Here is a 17,757-nt window from a genome sequence, read left to right on the forward strand (position 1 = left end):
GGTATTTGAAGAAGCCCTTTCCTTAACATCCACTGCCAGATTTAATTCCATATGGGCCTTGGCCTTCCTCCTCTCATTCCTGCATACTCTGACCACATTCCTATATTCCTCCCAAGTAGCCTGTCCCCTCTTCCACATTCTGGGTACTTCCCTTCCTTCTTTTATCTGAGTTTTGCCAGGAGCTCCTTGCTCATCCAGACAGGTCTCCTGCCCCCTTCTTACTCATAGGGATGCCCCATTCCTTGAACCTGGAGGAAGTGATGCTTGATGATTAACCAGGTCTCCTGGACCTCCCTTCCTTCTAGGACCCTAACCCATGGGATTCCTCCACATAGTTTCCTGAAGAGGCCAAAGTCCGCCCTCCTGAAGTCCAGGGTTGCAATCTTACTTATTCCCTTCTTCCTCCACACATGATCCTGAACTCCACCACATCCTTTGGTCACTGCAGCCAAGGCTGCCCCTACCTTCACATCTCCCACCAGTCCTTCTTTCTTGGTTAGTACAAGGTTCAGCAGCACACCTCTCCTCGGTGGCTCCTCTACCACCTGTGTCAAAAAGGTATCATCGATGCTCTGTAGGAGCCTCCTGGACTGTTTGTGCCTAGCTATACTGTCTTTCCAACAGGTATCACGGTGGCTGAAGTCCCCCATGAGAACCAGAGCCAGTGATCTTGAGGCTACTTCTGCCTGTCTGTAGAAGGCCTCATTGATTTCCTCTTCCTGGTCAGGTGGCCTGTAGTAAACAACCACAACAGTGTCCCCCATGTTAGCATGGCCTTTAATCCTTACCCACAAGTTCTCAACTTGTTCTTCATTCACTCCCAGGCAGGGCTTGATACATTCCAATTGCTTTCTTGCATAAAGAAAATGGAATTAAATTCAAGATAGGTTATCAATGCATTTCCCAAGACCAGTCTGCTTCCTCGTTTTCAAACAAATGGAAAAGATTTTTTTTTTTTTGGTTTGGATACACTCTATAGCAGGACTAACAAAAAACATTACCACTTTACAAACAAGGCTTTACTCTAAGGGTTTTGTTTTCCTGAATAAAATTAGAACAAAGAAATTTCTTAAAGGGAAGCATATGCAGATGAATTATCCTTCTTGTTCATGGAAGCCAGAGTTATAAAGAAAGCTAAGTCATGCCACAGGCAAGGCATGTACAGATGGACAGTTACTGTATCTCAGCTGGCAATCATGATGAAATTTATCATGGACATTAGAAATATCAGTCACTCAAAGTCAGTCTAGCTACACTACCCTCTCTTTACGCATAACAGAAATGGCAGCTTCCAGATGGTGAGTCATCTCATCCTAGTGTAGGCTTCAGAACAAATTAATAAGAACCATCTCTGGCTGTGACCCATTTAGTTTCTTTTTCTTTTTTTTTTTTTTTTTTTTTAATCAACAATGTAAAGAGTGTGCATATTTTAATGTCTGAAGTTTTATGGCTCTAAAGTTTGGCTGTGGTTTGACATTCAGTAGCAGTGCCACTTAAGTGAAATTTGGTTTGATCAGATCAGTTTCCCCACATGCAGGAACAGCTCACAGAACCACACAGAATCACAGAATGGGTGAGGTTGAAATGGGCTTCTGGAGATCACCTACTCCAACCCCCCTGCTCAGGCAGGGTCACCTAGAGCATGTTAGACAGGATCGCATTCAGGTGGGTTTTCAGTATCTCCAGAGAAGGAGACTCCACAGCCTCTCTGGAGCCTCTTCCAGGGCTCTGTCACTCTCAAAAGTTCTTCCTTATATTCAGGTGTAATTTCCTGTGTTTCAGTTTGTGCCCATTGCCTCTTGTCCTGTTGCATGGGACAACTGAAAACAGTTTGGCCCCATCCCCCCTTGACCCTCTCCCTTAAGGTATTTGTAGACACTGATAAGATCCCCTCCCTGTCTTCTCTTCTCCAGGCTAAACAGAGTCAGCTCATTCTGACACAACAGAAATAGTGGCATGTTAGTGGGAACAAGTGATGGCTCACAAATGCATCAGCCAATACCGATACCAGAAAATTATTTATTAACTGCACTATCAGTAAGACAAATCCCTTACGCTCAGTAACTCAGATGAGCTGAACTCCTCAATTTCCTAAATCAGAGGCTGCTTCCTATTGTGTTGCACTTCAAATACATTAATTGCTAATTGGTGGAAATTTAGTAAAAATGACTATAAATTCTGGTTCTAAGCACTTCAGAAATATTGAACATGGTCATCATTAGAATCTAAATTCAGACATAAGACAGCTAGTTTAGATGCAAGATTATCTAGGTTCAGGTTACAGTTCATTTCAGGCTCATTTACAATATCATACATTATCTCAAATTGGAAGCACATACTCAAAACAATGAAATTGCAACTAAAATTCAGAGATAAATTTAAGCTTGTAAGTTCTTTCAAAGTCCTTTTTAAGATCAGTATTACTACATCTACTCCAAAAACTTTCATGAAATGGAAATATTTTGGGAAAAAAATAGTCATATCAATAAGCGCAACAGTTGAATTGATTTAAAAAACAATGTGTAGAGACTGTATTTATTTTTGTGCAGACTCAACCAGGTAGCAATTGATTTGTGGATGCTAATACTCTCAACACACTAAGAAACATTAACAAATTAGAGGAAGCAGTGAAATGCTGTGTTTCATGTTTCAGACAAAAACAAAAATTTTCTCTTGATACTCTTCTCATGGGTACAAAAGCATTCTGTTAGAAAGAAAGAACATAAAGGATTTGACACAATCTAATTTTAACTGCCTAAAGGCCTAGATGTACCATCCTTAATTACTCAGGCTTTCTTAAAAACTGCTTAAATATTGTATATTACTCCCCTCCAAAACACTCCAAATCCCATGCAAACTCGGAGTAAAAAAATCTAGGGGATTTTGTAAGAAAGTAGTATATTAACAAGCAATACAAAAATCCTGTTTTGTTAACTCTTACTTGTTGTGGGAAACACGTCCGTACAGAATGTTCTGTATATCCAAAAGAAGGCCCTTCAAAAACAGCTGTTGGAAGTTTTAGAACTTCTTTCAAAAACTGATCAAACTTTGTAAATATCATTAGTCCATTTGAATCTGATATTTGGGAGAAGATATCTGTAAGAAAACATAAAACCCTAGAGTAAAAACATGTTTAATACAACAAAAAAATAATAATTTCAACTCATTTAGACCTACAGATATTTCTGCTTCTTTTTATTCTGAAGAATTTCTTATTATTAGTTCTCATGCAAAACATATAAAGGAACACATTTGAACATGCTATCATGTAAGTTTTCCTGTTTCATCTATCCCACTCAACCATCACTGAGAAGAGTTTCTTCCTGTGTATTACTTTAACAGCAAGAAAGCAAAAGCTAGGAGGCATTATAAAATATCGTTGTCACAAAACATTTTAACTTAATTACTCCTCAAAAATAAAACTACCCAAAACTACTTTGAGAAACCTTAGAAAATTAAAAAAAGTTGTAAGAATCACAAAGTTAAAACCAGTAAAACTCTTGGTAATTCTGATGCTCTTCAGTGCTACGCCAAATTTAAGTAACAAAGCATTAGAAGAGAACAACAGAAATGAGTACACTAGCCCGAAACTGGGGTGCAACAATCAATGTCTCTGAAGCTAAAACGTGTCAGTTGGGCAGCTGAGTGGACGGAGAAGAGGAAATCTAATTCCATTTTATATCAGAGATGCTGTACACAGTTAAGGACTGGAATAGGAATCTGTCTCTACACAAGATGTATGTTTCTTATGAGAAGAGGTACGCTTTTCAGTTAGCTATGTAGGGCAAAATACATTTCTGAAAAGAGAATGGGGCAAGATGCTCAGCAATCACGGTATACATGGAAAGGCAGGTGGGAGGGTCACACATGGTGGCAGGGAGGGACTCCAGATGAGGAGGCTGATGAGGTATCTTCCCATCTGCCTGTCTGTGCCTAGGACTGCGGCACTTTCGCAAGTATTTCACTCCCATGGCATAGGCCTAGCTACAGGCAAGCAGACTGTAAGATGTCTCCTGAGCCTCCTGCTCAGGAGTCCTGTGCTCCCTTTCAGCACAGTTCAAATTCCTCCATCCCCCGTCCCAAACATGCCACTGCTTCTGATCCAGAGCTCCTGGTTCATGTGTCTTATGTCTCCCATGCCAGGAAGTTTGAGCCAAACACAGTCCTCTCACTCATCCTAACACTTCCTCCCCACTGATCCAGATCTCCTCAGTCCTCCCAACTCCTTGTAGCAGATGACATCTATTAGTAGATATGCTACTTTTTCTTACAAAGCCATATATTTTTCCCCACAGTATATTTAAAACTGAAAATATAAATCAGCACTTAAAGTGTAATGAAAATTCTCAATTGTTATCCACAATAAAGCATCAATTAAATAAATTTTAATACATTATGAACATTTAAAGTTCCAAAATGAACTTATCACTTCCCAATCTACTCTGGACAAGCTATTGCGCAGCACATGTTTATTTGAGACCACATCATTATGCCTATGAATAAGCTCAAAAGATCATCACCTATTAAGCTATTAGAGGGCTTATTATCTGTAAAAAACAGTTTAAGGGAAGGAACAGTAACTGCAATTTTTTTTGAGACTTCATCATCTGTATTGCACCCTGTGTTCACTGCTTGTCAGTGTGGAGTCCCACACCATCTGGACCCAGTACAAACAAGAAAACCATAGGACAGCTGAGCCTTTATGGTCTCAAGTGGAAAGGAAGGACATGAAGTAACCAGTGCAAACACATGCCCAGCTGGCACTGAAGACTAAGTGTCCAAATTCACGTGCCTGGAGAATGTGTGCATTCACCTCATTCAGCATTTGGATGCTACTAGGAATCTGTACTGAAATAAAGGCTGCACAACAGCTCTAAGCAGACAAACAGATCCCAGGTCTTAGACTGACAGACTGAAAGGGTCTGCAACACCTGCTGCACAAATTAACACTAGGCATGTTTGATAAACATATCTTGACCACCTGAAAGGTCAAGTCTAAAATTTTACTGTATACTCTGCTTTATCTATGTCTTCCTAGAGATAAAGAGAGTTTTGCTGGCCTCAATTTGAGATTTCTTTGTTTTATTTGTGTTGTAAGAATGAGAACTGACTTGCTATAGGCGACCCTAGGCATAGCAAGGAAGAAAGCTGCACAGCTAAGTTACAGGAGGATAACCATGTGGAATGTCTGCTATTCCAGCCTGTGCCCACTGTCCCTCTTCCTGTCACTAGGGTAATCAGTTACAGATACCTGCTTGAAACTTATTTCAACCAGGATTTTGATCATCTGGATACCTCAACATGAAAACATTTTTCTAAATTCACTGCTATCAGCTGTAAAAATAACGGAGAGACCTAAAATGGAGCACTCAACTGATACTGCACACTCTTCTGGCTGTTATTTTATCACAGTAAAGGAGTTTCAGTTCCTTATCCTCAGCCTGTTCTCACCATCTCTCTCACTCCCTCACCTTCTCCTCCCCTAAATATAAATCCCTCGAGTCTAGCAGCTGACTTTCTCATACAGCCTGTTTTCAAATTACCTTAAATAAATTACACAAAGAGTTTGCTAATGGAATGACTTCCAACTGAACACAGAAGAAGAGAGATCATAACTCGAGTTACGGTTAGATATTATTAAAGGACAATGACATCAGAGCATGACACATTAGAAAAGCTGTGTACAGATAAAACAGAAACATCCTGGGATCAAAAATCTCTTTGGGAAAGACAGTTCTTGTATCAGAAACACAGCTTTACTGTATATCTGCAGAGTCAAATTACGCTATGAAGAAAGATTTCTAGTAACAGCATTAACATTCCTAAGAGCCAAAATATTCCAAGGCATGATGACAGCCTCATAGATGATTCAGTGGCTGCTTAGTAAAGAATTCTGTTATTTAAGACACCACAAATAATTAAACTTTATAGAGGAAGTATTGATAAGTGATCAAAACTATGTTTGTAAAAAGATTTTATTCCAAATGGCATATTTCCAGTAAACTAGAGAAATTATTTAAATCTCTTGAATGACAAAAAATCATGAAGAAGTCTAGAAGGTGTAAGTTAAGGGTGCTGAAACTATCTGGAATCTGGATCATAGGATAAATGGAAAAAATTGAAGAGAAGGCCTGAAGACCTTGCTGACTGAATAGTAAGTCGTATTAGCAATAAGAAAAAAAATATTAAAGATGCTGTATCTTAGAGAATTTAAGCCAAGTAAAAAAGTTATATTTAACCTGAAAACTGAATGTAGAAGCCAAGACAGGTTCGGTAATAAATACAAAAGGCAACTATGGAAATAACTAGAACTAAACAGAAAAATAACCTACAGAATCCTAATCCATGCAAGATTCACTCCAGAACTGGCACATCCACAAAAAAATGAAGATCTAGCAATAAATCTGCCAGCTGAGACTGGTATAACCTACCTGTAACATGACAATACTTATGCAAGTATTAAAAAAAGATTTTTAAGGAGAAGGTAATTAAAGCTATGAAAATAAACAGAAAATGAGATAAATAACACAGGATATATCAAGGGTGAATTAAAGAACACTAACTTATTTATTGCCATCATAAGAAAAGCAATTTTCTAGTCACAGTGAAGTTGAACTCATCCTTGTAGGAAATTTCCACATGGGAAATTACCAGTGAAACTGGAGAGCATGGAGATTAGTAGGATAATTATACCGTGATGTCCTCTTTTGAAGGGCAGTATATTACCTAAATAATAATAATAATAATAATAAAAACAAAAACAAAAAAAAACACCCACTAAAGAGTTTGGGAGGCTTACAATGTTACTTCTCAGGAGCCTACCTTAGGGTTAGGCTAGTAAATTGTTGTTTAAGAAGTGCTGTGAGAGTAACTGACATATACTAATAAAATCTCCTGATGACATGGTATTATATATTATATTATATGTTATTCTCTCATAAAATTTCAGTTCAATGCTACTATATTATAAACATCTGTTTTTTAACCAGGGAGAATGAAAAAAAATCAGAACCATAAAACCCACTGTTTCATTCCAAAAAAAGACAAAATAAAATAGCGTTCGTGCAATTTAAGATTTCCTTTCTCTAAATACCTGTAGTAGAACTTTTATTTTATAAACAGAGCTTGTAATATTAGCTACTGATAAAATTTTCCAATACATCTCTCGCGTTTCTTTTCACTTCCTTACAACTTCATCAGAACTGCCTGTTTTAGGTTTTCCATTCAAGGTATCTGTGTGATGCTTTGCAGTTTCAGCTGAAGGCTCAACTAATTCCCTACGTTAAAAACAAAAAATGCCAGCATCATTTTCTAGGGTAACTGCCCTGGGTGTATCCTGTGTCTCACAGTTCTTATGAAGTTGTCAAATTTAGTCCTACAAATTCATACAGTATTTGCTAAAAACTATATTTATATATATAATTAGTTTAATATGATGGACTAGCTTGGTGGTGCTTTCTCCTGGGGCTGCAGTTTTTCAAGTCTTAATTCAAAATACATAATAATACCACAATGACAATCAGAGAAAATACAGGCCAGTCCATCTTACTGCAGTTCCTCAGAAAATCATGGAGCAAGTCCTCTTCAAACACATTGCTGAGCAAATGAAGGAGAAGGTGACCAGGAGCTGTCATAGTGGAGGGTGAATCACGCCTAACAAGCTTGATTGCTTTCAACGATAAAATGACTGAACTTCTGGATGCCATTCACCTCAACTTTAGCAAGGCTTTTGACTTCTGTATCACCCAAAATTCTTGTATTCGATCTGGCATGTTACAGTCCGACAGCCAAAGAGGGGAGCAGGATCCGGCCATTGGCACTCCTTGTTTGCCTGAGTATTTTCTGTCTGTGTTGAACTGCGTGGCTGGTTGTGTGTGCGCCTGTGTATACACGCCTACAGGGAATACATCCCTAGCCTCATCACTGGCAGACCTGGGCATATGGAGTTGCAGCAGTCCTACTTCTATCAGCCTACCAGATCTGACAACTACTAAAATTTATGTTATAGACAAGTAAGATATAAAAAGCATATACTGAGCTTGTTCTATCTGAATAGATGCAACACCACAACCAACCACATATTAGGATCAAACCAAACTCCCTCTTTACTCCCACTCCTTGAATAAATAAACGAGCTTCTAAAACCCAATCCTTCCACTCCACCAAACCAAAACCCCACAGCCAGGCTAAAAGCACTAAAGCATTTAGCTTTGAAGGCCTTTATTGATGTTAAACCAATATTTAGCATACATTCTTACATGAAGTCTTATCAGCACCTGAAGGTGAGAGAAAAAAAGTTCGTGAGCAGGAGAAGCCAAGGAGCATGGTACAGGTAGAGCTTCATTAGAGAAATAGGATAGCACTTGGAATTATCAAAGTGGAATCTTGACTTACTTGAAAACAAGTCCTATTTGTAATTTACTTGCAGAAATAACAAGAAAGGAGACACCAATTACTTCACAATTTATCTATGTGAATGCCAGAATGAAGCCACCTAACTCCTAAAAATTCAGCATTTTTGTTAGGCTTAAAATGCTAAGATAGAAGTCATAACTGAAGTCTGTAGTGGCAGGTTGAGTTTACATGGTGCACAGTTAGGAGTTATAAAAGAACTGCTTCGCAAGGAATATCGTGTCACAGGAAATAACTTTTTCAGTGAGAACAAATAGGTATCACTGAACAACTCCTATTACACATGTACACAACATATGGAATGAAAAAACCTCCATTTGTTCACATTTTCAGAATTCAGAAAATAAAGCCTGTATTATGCAAACACAGAAACCAAGCTACTATCATTCATAAAGATCATAAGATTAAAAAAAAAAGAAAGAAAGCAAGAAAGAAAGAAAGAAAGAAAGAAAAAACCTACAAGTTACTGGATTTCCAGAAAGCCTAATGTTCCAATCAAGTTTGAACTGACAGACTGTTTGCAAAATAGAGTGGAGGTGATATGGCAGGCAGGGCAGAAATCAAGAGAATACGAGTAAATTAGAAACAGAAATTCAATAATGAAATGGATCAGAAACCAGAGAGAGAGGTGGGAAGGACAGGAAAGCAAAAATAAAACAGCATATTTGTAATGAACAGAAGAAGAAATAAAGAATACCTCAGACCAAAAGTCTGTTTATTCCAATAGCAGATGCCTAAGGCAAGCACATTCCCCATAATATTCTTCCACCTGCTGATAGTGAGTTTGTATTTAGTAAGTCTTGATGGAGTTGCCTTCAATGAAATTGGTTCAAGGAGTAATTGAACACTGCAAGAGTTTGGTATGGGCAACATACTTCGGCCAATTTAATGGATTACAGAAATGTTTGGTGGTGTTTGAATCTGTCACATGCTCATTTCAATCACTGCCCATTAGTTCTTGTCTAGGAAGGGAATAGGAAAAGAAAAGAAACAGTTGTTCTCTATTCACTATTAACTTGATGTTCATGATTGTATAAAACTCTATCCCATCCCCTTAATTTTTCTTTCAGGGTTGAAAACTACTACTCTAGCTGTTCCTTATACAAAAGGCTTTTCATACATTTGATCTTTCTGGTTCTTCTCAGAAAAGATATAGCAGAAGACTAGGTTTAAACCCAGTACTGAACACCAATTTCAATATAGAAAAAGGATCTTTATTGCTTTCAATTGGTTGATTTTAATTAACCATTTGCTCATGCAAGGACCTTACCTTTCACCCCTTTCATCAAAACTAAATTTCTTTAGGAGCCTTTGGTAATAGACCTTCTTGATTGTTTTTCAGAAATCCAAGACTGTATCAGCCAGAACTCTCTTGACCACCTTTTTATTGCCTCCTTTAAGGAGCTCCTATTGTTTTATGAGACTTTCCTTTATGAAAACCATTTTGCCCCACAATAAAACCTAATCAATTAATTTATTACTAAAAGTTTACCCAGAATGAATATCAGATATACAGATCTGCAGGTCCCTACATCTCCCGTCCCAGACTTTACATTACATTTTCCTTCTCCCATTCCCTTGGTCCTGAAAAAGTTTTCAGAAAGACAGGTAACTTAAAACAGTTAATAGTTCAGTTATTTTATTACTTTCCTTGAGTTCTGGTGACAATCAAAAACTTATTCTGCTAATAGCAAGACACACTTCCTTCTTTCTCCTCTTCCCTCAGGAGGGGTACAGCATGAGACTTTGCTAAGCAAATCCATGACTTGCGTGGATAACAAACATCCCTTAGGTTTTCTAACATACCACTACCATCTTAGGGCACTCCTTTCCTATCTTGATTTTCTGCTTGCCCTATATACTTCCCTACAGAGCTTCCTGCTTCAGATATATTTGAAAAAAATACTATTTGTTTTTCCTTTTTCACATCTTCTGCATTTTTCCCCTGAAATTATTTATTGATCTGTCTTGCTGCATGCATATTTAACCTAACGCAGTTTGCACTGTATTTTTTGAAAAGCTTCAGTTTGAGGTGCCTTCCTACCTCTGACAGCCTCCCTTACCCACGGTATAACTGTGTTTATTATTGCGGCCTGGTAGGTTGTTTCTTGGGGAGGAGGGAGGGTGTTTCTAAAGACCCTCTTTAGAAAGACTAAAGACAGACTCTAAAGAGTATAAAGACTCTTTGGAATCTTTCTGAAGTATTTTTGGCAGATGGAACTATAAGCTTACCATCTACTATCATATCTTTAAGCATGATTCCTGCAAAGATTTTACCTTTTGGATGGCCCAGCTGTTTCATTTTTATGTAGATACTTTTGGAATTGTAACATCTACCGCCATAGTAAATTCTTCTACTTTCGTTGCCATGAAAGGCTAGAGAATCGATGCTATAGTGACTGTTAAAAATATTGTTGAAGGGCCTCCTTGTAAACAAAATGTGTGCATTGCCCAATTCCTGCTTTCTCCATTGTAACTTATCTGACCAGCTTTTCCATGAAGCAGGGCTTTTTAAAGTAACATCTAAAAATGTGATCTTAGCTTAGTAACAGATAATCATCATGCCATTTATCTAGTGGGACATAACTGATATCATGTCTTCCCCAGTTCCTCTCAAAATATTACGTTCATTGTTGCTACCTTGGTCTGGTGGGCAACAGCATTGTCTCAGAGTTGTACACTCTCTATTTGGCCCTGGAATTTCAGTCCGTAGTACATTCTTTGCTACTGTCTTACAATAACTTATTTACCTGATTTTACTCTAAACTTAATATATTAAAAATCTACCCACCACAACCTCCTCTGTCCTCTCCACATGATTTGCACCTTAGCATTTTGGTATCTTAATGATTTTCTTCCTTCCTCCAACTTCTGACAGACTTACTTCATCAATTTCCTGTTTTAAATTATAATTTCTCATTCCCTCATCTTATGTTTTAAAAGAATATTAGACATCTAAATACATACCTGCATTTGGTTCACATTTTCTATTTTTGATGCCTTATTTAACAGGGCTACTCATTCAGAGTGCTCTGTCATTTCCTATCTGAATTGTGTCTGCTTCTCCACTATCTTTCACTTGAGCTTATATTCAAGATTTTAAAACTTCAGCCCTACAAGATCCTGTCTGATGTTGAATCACACAAGATCCTACTATCCTGAACCATGCATTTCTAATTTTCCACAGTTTTCCACAGAACTCTTGTACAGTCTTGTGTTTGAAACACTAACAGCCTGGTTCTACCTTGGTTTTGAGAAAGCTATTCCCTCATGTACACGTTTCCTCTATTTCTAAAATCTCCCCACAACATCTAACCCTACGCATGCCACTGTGAACATTTCAGAGAACAATAGTTCAGCGGTTCCAGTCTTTAACTTCCTTTCTAAGCAAGGGCAAGGAAAGGGGCATGGGAGGGACAGAAAAGCATCCATATCAGATAGTACATGTGAAGAAACTGGTAAGACCTCACAAAGCAGTGGCAAGTTATATTAAATTTACAGTCACGGATAGACAAATTTTTCTTTCTCAGTTGACTTATAAGATATAGTATGATAGAACAACATCATGCCTTCCTCCCTTCTCCCTCCCCCCCCCCCCAAAAAAAAGAGATTTTACAGACGCATGGTCAACTAACCATCAAAAAAAATTAGCCTGAGAATATCAAATGGTGGGAAGTCACTGGAATGAATGACAAGGAAAAGAAATGAGCTTTAACATTAAAAAAAAAAAATCACACAGAAAAGGAAGAGAAGTTACTCTTCAAACACAAAAATCATATGCTTTTTGGAAAATGATGCAGCACATCCAAACAAAAGTGTGTCAGGAAAATAGGGACAGCAGATACCTAGGAGAGCTCCCAGAACTACAAGGCAAACTAAACATCAGCTGATGAGATTTAAGATAGAATTAAATAAAAGGCAGGAAAACAAGGATGTAACAAAGCTATAAGAAACCACAAAATTTACTAAAATTGGTCAAAAGAATTTCCTTCAACTTGTATGAATGTCAGTTAAGAATTTTACAAGAAGAGAAGTTATAAAAGGAAAGGAAACAGGAGTCAACAGAACTAGGAAAAAAGATAAAAGGAGCTTCAAATACGATGAAGAAAAGCAGACACTAAAGAGAGAACAGTACATTAAATGCACAGATTTTACTTTTTAAGATTGACAGATCTGTTAAGTAGGACTATTAAAACAGCTGTCCTTCATGGGGAAAATGTCTTCACTATTCACTTTTTGAATCAGTATCTTGTATGAACCAAGTATAATTCTCTAAATGATATGCAGTTTTCGTCTGAAGACATCAGAAGTTTATTGATTCCTGTAACACTTAATTACAGTGATTACTGCCTCTTCCGTTAAAGGGTCACTCTTATTACTATTTTCTACATATGCTTCAGTGTAGTCTTGTTTATGTGAATAACACTCCTTTCTGTCCCAGGCTCATTCTGAACTGCTCACCTTTTGTGACTTCCCTCAATTCTTAACTAGATGCAAAAATGTAACCCTCTTACTGAGTGGATAAAGTCTGCATCTTTTTCCCGGTGCTTGATCTTGCTTATTTCATAGAGGGTATTTATTAAAAACGCTTAAGTAGTCTTAAATAACCGCTGTAATATATGGCTGCCTTCATTATTTAGCACACTAATCTTTAGTCATCTACAGCTTTTGTTTCTAATCGGAAGCAGTTTTAAATTTGAGATATAAAAATAGCAGAGAGTAATGCCCAGCCATGCATACCCCTAATAGTAACATGCCCATGTAATGACTTCTCATTATCAATTATTTTTCAGGCCTTATCAAGTAGTTTAATTCATTTCACTAATATTTTCTATTTTTTTAAAAACAAATAAATAATCTAATACTGCCGAAAAGTCTAAAGAATTAGGGTGAATGACAGGCATGGCGACCAGAACGAACAAATTCTTACAAAATAACTTTCATAAAGGAAATTCAGCATGTGGTTAAAATGATAAGATCTGAACAGTAAACCTGGCACTGCCAGTAATACTAACCTCCATCTTCAAGGTGGAAAGGAAAAAAAACCCACCATAAACAACAGTATACCTTGCCATTGAGACACAGAGAACACAAGAATTAGTACTAAAGGATAAAAAACAATGTTTATGGATAGCACGTTCATGGAAACAAGAAAAACAGGAAGTAGTATCGAGGAACAGAGAACAGAAATGCAATTAAAAAATAAGCAGCAAGAAGCTGGAATTAGCTAAACGAGAAGATGAAGAGACGATGAAGCAGAAGATGTACAGAAGCCCTCTAACATCCCCAGGAAAAAAAAAAGTACATAATTTAAGATTACTGTCAGGAAATTCAAATTTAAAGTTTTACATTTAAAAAACAGCCCAAGCATTTCAGAATACACCAATACACAGGTGAAGCCTACTCCATAACAAACTTAGTATGCTCTATGGCCAGTAGGTGGCATATGTTACAAAAACCTTAATATATCAAGCTTCACACCAGTTTAAAGATTGGAGAATAAGCAAAAAAGTTGTTTTCAGAATTTAATACAATAAAACATATGTGATCAAGCAACTTTTAGAAGCACAGTATTTCACACAAGGGCTTTTTGCTTGAGAATACTTACATCTTAGTTTGTCCAGAATTTTCCCACCACACATTGTTGCTAACATAGCTTTCACTGAAAATACTGTCAATTTCCCATGGCCCTCACTGTGAAAAAATTACATGGTAAGTAACTACTACACGTAAGGATAAGTAACAAAAATATTAAGGAGCAGGAAGAAAATGCATACGTGTCTGCCGTTAACTGCTAAGATCTGCCAAAAGTATTTAATGTGAAGTGAAAACAGTAATAATCATTTTTAACACATTAGAAGAATTAACAAGTGCCTAATCACAAATCAAATTCTCTTGCAAAACTGTGGAAACTGCATGAAGAAGTAAAGACTAGCATTTGTCTTGTTCATCCCATAGCTGTCCTATAACAGAAGCAATATTACATGTTAAATCTTTTCCATCAAAAATAATTTGTTCATTCTGTCCCTTTTCCTCTGTTACCTCCATTAATTCAATTTGTTACCCCTTGATTTAAACTCTGACATTCAAAAAACATTTTATTCTAAAAATAGTACTGTAACTGACAGCTTACTGAGAAGTTATATGACATTCTGAATATATAATAGAACAGGAATAACCTGAGCAGTGCTTTGTTCTAATTTAAGCTAATAAGGCTGCTGTGCTTAGAACAGATGGCACAATTAGGGAATCATTTCCTAATACCAGCAAGAGCAAATGAATTTGTCTTTATGGAAGTATGAAAAAGCCCTTTCAGGATGGCATGATATGTAGAAATATCTACAGGCATTATTCATGTTATTCATTACCAAAGAAAAGAAAAATAAGTATGAAATTGTCAGGGAAGAAAACTGCCAGACACATAGGAAAAGGCTTGCTGGGGTAAAGCACATCAGAGAAGAGAACTGCAGCACAGATAATAGCAAAAAGTTTCTCCCAGTTTAGGGCTAGCCCAGAAGGCATAAGAAGCCTCACCAGTTCCTGAGCTTCTCTACCAATAAAGACAGGAGTTAGAGAACCTCCTATATATGATATTAGACAGTTGAAATACGGTGATTTTAGTGTAAATCCACTGTTACTGTGAAGTTGGTAGAAAGTAAGTTTAGCAGTGCATCAAACAGAAACACGCAAAAATGCAGTTAACAGATGTGTGACTTCGGAGCAATTTATTCCTAAAAAGAAATACTGAATTGGTATCTTCAACTATAAACAGCAACAGTGGCACAGACTGATAAACTACCAAGAAAGTTAAGATCACCTACAGAAGAAAAAGATTTAAAATAACTTCAAGCAACCATTAAATATATTAGATTGCACGTACTCTCATGGGAAATACAGAGAAAAAAATATTCTGAGTGTTACAGAGGAAGAGACCTAGAAAAGCTCATGAGTATTTTTCAGTGGAAGCCAGGTGCTTATTTTACATTTGCACTTAGAAGACTAGCACTGGACAGATAAAGAGTAAAATTCTTCAAAGTAAATACTGCCTCATGGTATTGTAGTGGTGACAATCACAGGTGACTATAAGTATTAATATTTCCTGAGAGGGGACAGTCTTATCCTTACAAGATAGCTTACGGTGCCCTCAAATATTTGGACCTAAGTTTTTCTTTTTGGGTTGTCCTCCACTGAGATCCCATTGATTAATCAAGAAAGGAAGAAATTTTCCTCCACTGCAATCTGGTAGAGAGGTGTAGTTATTAAACAACTTGCCAATCCCTAAAGTTGACTTTTGTACCAATGTTACTCAGCCTTCTGAATTCCTATATGAAAGGAAAAAGGACAGCTTTCCAAATTATTTTCAAATTCTACAATTCAAAATTCTCAGGATTGCAAACAGGCCTGGGGTACTTGTTTAATACAAAATTCTTTTTTCATTAGATGCCATTTGTCAGTCTCATTAATTTTCATGAACTGCAAGTATTTATCATCCTTCCCAGCTTCTCTGCATTCTCCAGCATGTCGAGGTCCCTCTGGATGCCAGTACAACTGCCTGGGCTATCAACCACTGCTCCCAGTTTTGTATCATCCACGAACTTCCTGAGATCCTGTTCCAGCATTTAGCTCATTAATGCAGATGTTAATCTTGCATCGATCAACTACTGGGGGTACAGCACTAGCAACTGGCCTTCAGCTGGACTTTGTGCCCCTGGTCATAACCCTCTAAGCCTTGCAGCTGAGTTTTCTATCTCACTGTCCACTTATCTAGCCTATATCCATCAGTTTGTCTATGACGGTATTATGGGAGAGAGTATCAAAAGCCTTTCTTTAAAGAAAAAAAATCCACTGCCTTCATCATAGATGGCTATCAGCTTTCTGACGTGATTAAAAAGAGTCCAAAGGAATTAAATAGGGCCAGGAGTTACCCTGAGGTGCCAGTAGTGGATCAGGGTCCTTGGAGTGCAAAGAGAGACTAATGGGAAAAACAGACTTCAGAATAAGCTGCCAGCACTGTTAAATACCCATGTGAAGCTCTATGGGACAAAACAGCAAAGAAAACTGCATCACACCCAAGCCCGCCCTTCTCACAAATGAGAGTGTATGCAGTACGAGCCACCATTTCTGTACTATGATCAGCGCTGTTCTAAGGGTCCCAATGAAATGTTCAATATGAGGTTTTCATACTTAACCTAACACAAACTCTAACTTAAATACTTCCATGGGGCAGACTCTAGTCAAATCTTTGATTCCTGTTATTATTCAGTGGAATGCTATTGCTCTGCATTGTTACCATCAATACCATGTTGCAAACAAACTACTGGATTGTGTGTATTCAAACTTCCACACAACTACTCCAATGATATATATATGTGTGTGTGTGTATATATATATATATATATATATTTTTTTTTTAAATACAGCTCTGCCATGCTGATGAAGTCCTGGAGTGGGGGCCTCAACTCTGCCTCTCTCCTTCCCCTTTGTGCTTCCAAATTATCCTCCTATTGGATAAAACAGAAGCTGTGATGCTGCACTTTCAATGCCACGCACCAGATACAGGAAGCTAAGCAGAAGCTGTTGCACTGTGCTTGGCACAAGGATGGCATTTGGGTTCCAGAAAAGAAGCTGAAATTGCAAGGTTCAAGGCAGAGGCAAGACAAATACACATCTCTAGCTAAAGCCTCAACCCTTCAAGTCAGCCCTCAAAAACATGACCACTCATACTTTTTAAGTTTGTATTTTCTACTGTCATCTCTCTTGGGATCATCAATTAACCTTTATACCTTCTCTCACATCTAATCCCAAACTAAAACTAAAGAGAAAAATGTGCTGGTCTCATTCCGTGGTCATAATACTGTTCCTGCTTTCCGAGCTTTGTGTTGTTTTTAATCTCTGCCCTGAGTAAGAAAGAATCTACTGAAACCTTGGACTCTTGGGAAACTTAGCCTCTCTTTTCGTCAACTCAAAAGAGGGTCAAGTCAGGAAAGAATCAAAGCCTGGAGAGTACAAACAGAATAACTATTTGATATTGAGTGCTGCATGCTGTCTCAAGTCAAACTCCTCATTCTCTTTCAGGCCACACGCACTTCTGTACTGTTAGCATAGAGGGCAAAAGCAGAAGAAAACTAAGAAGGAGATAATATCTGACTGGGAGAAAGATACGAGAAAGAAAAAAAAAGCAAGAAGTGCTAAGAAACAGCTATAGACTTGCAGTTGCTACTCAGAGAACTTACAAAGATAACATCTGCCCAAGAAGATTAACGTATCAACCCTGATGAAAGGGGCTGCAAATGAAACACAAAGACATGGGACAAAGAAAAGGCTTAGCAGTACTCTGAGCAGGAA

The 17,757-nt window shown here is 37.6% G+C and overlaps 1 protein-coding gene across 5 annotated transcripts in view; it reads right to left on the reverse strand.

The window, feature by feature from the left end:
- The window catches only part of DTNB (dystrobrevin beta), a 219,126-nt gene that overhangs the window by 180,605 nt on the left and 20,764 nt on the right, over nt 1–17,757 (reverse strand). For all 5 annotated transcript variants that reach the window (XM_062573367.1, XM_062573366.1, XM_062573364.1 and 2 more), the window contains exons 6-7: nt 14,021–14,106; nt 2,942–3,096 (exon numbers count right to left, since the gene is read on the reverse strand). In XM_062573367.1, coding sequence (XP_062429351.1) covers nt 2,942–3,096; nt 14,021–14,106 — 241 coding nt within the window. The remainder of the gene's footprint in view (nt 1–2,941; nt 3,097–14,020; nt 14,107–17,757) is intronic.

This window comes from Rhea pennata, chromosome 3 (genome assembly GCF_028389875.1).
Source record: "Rhea pennata isolate bPtePen1 chromosome 3, bPtePen1.pri, whole genome shotgun sequence".
NCBI lineage: Eukaryota > Metazoa > Chordata > Aves > Rheiformes > Rheidae > Rhea > Rhea pennata.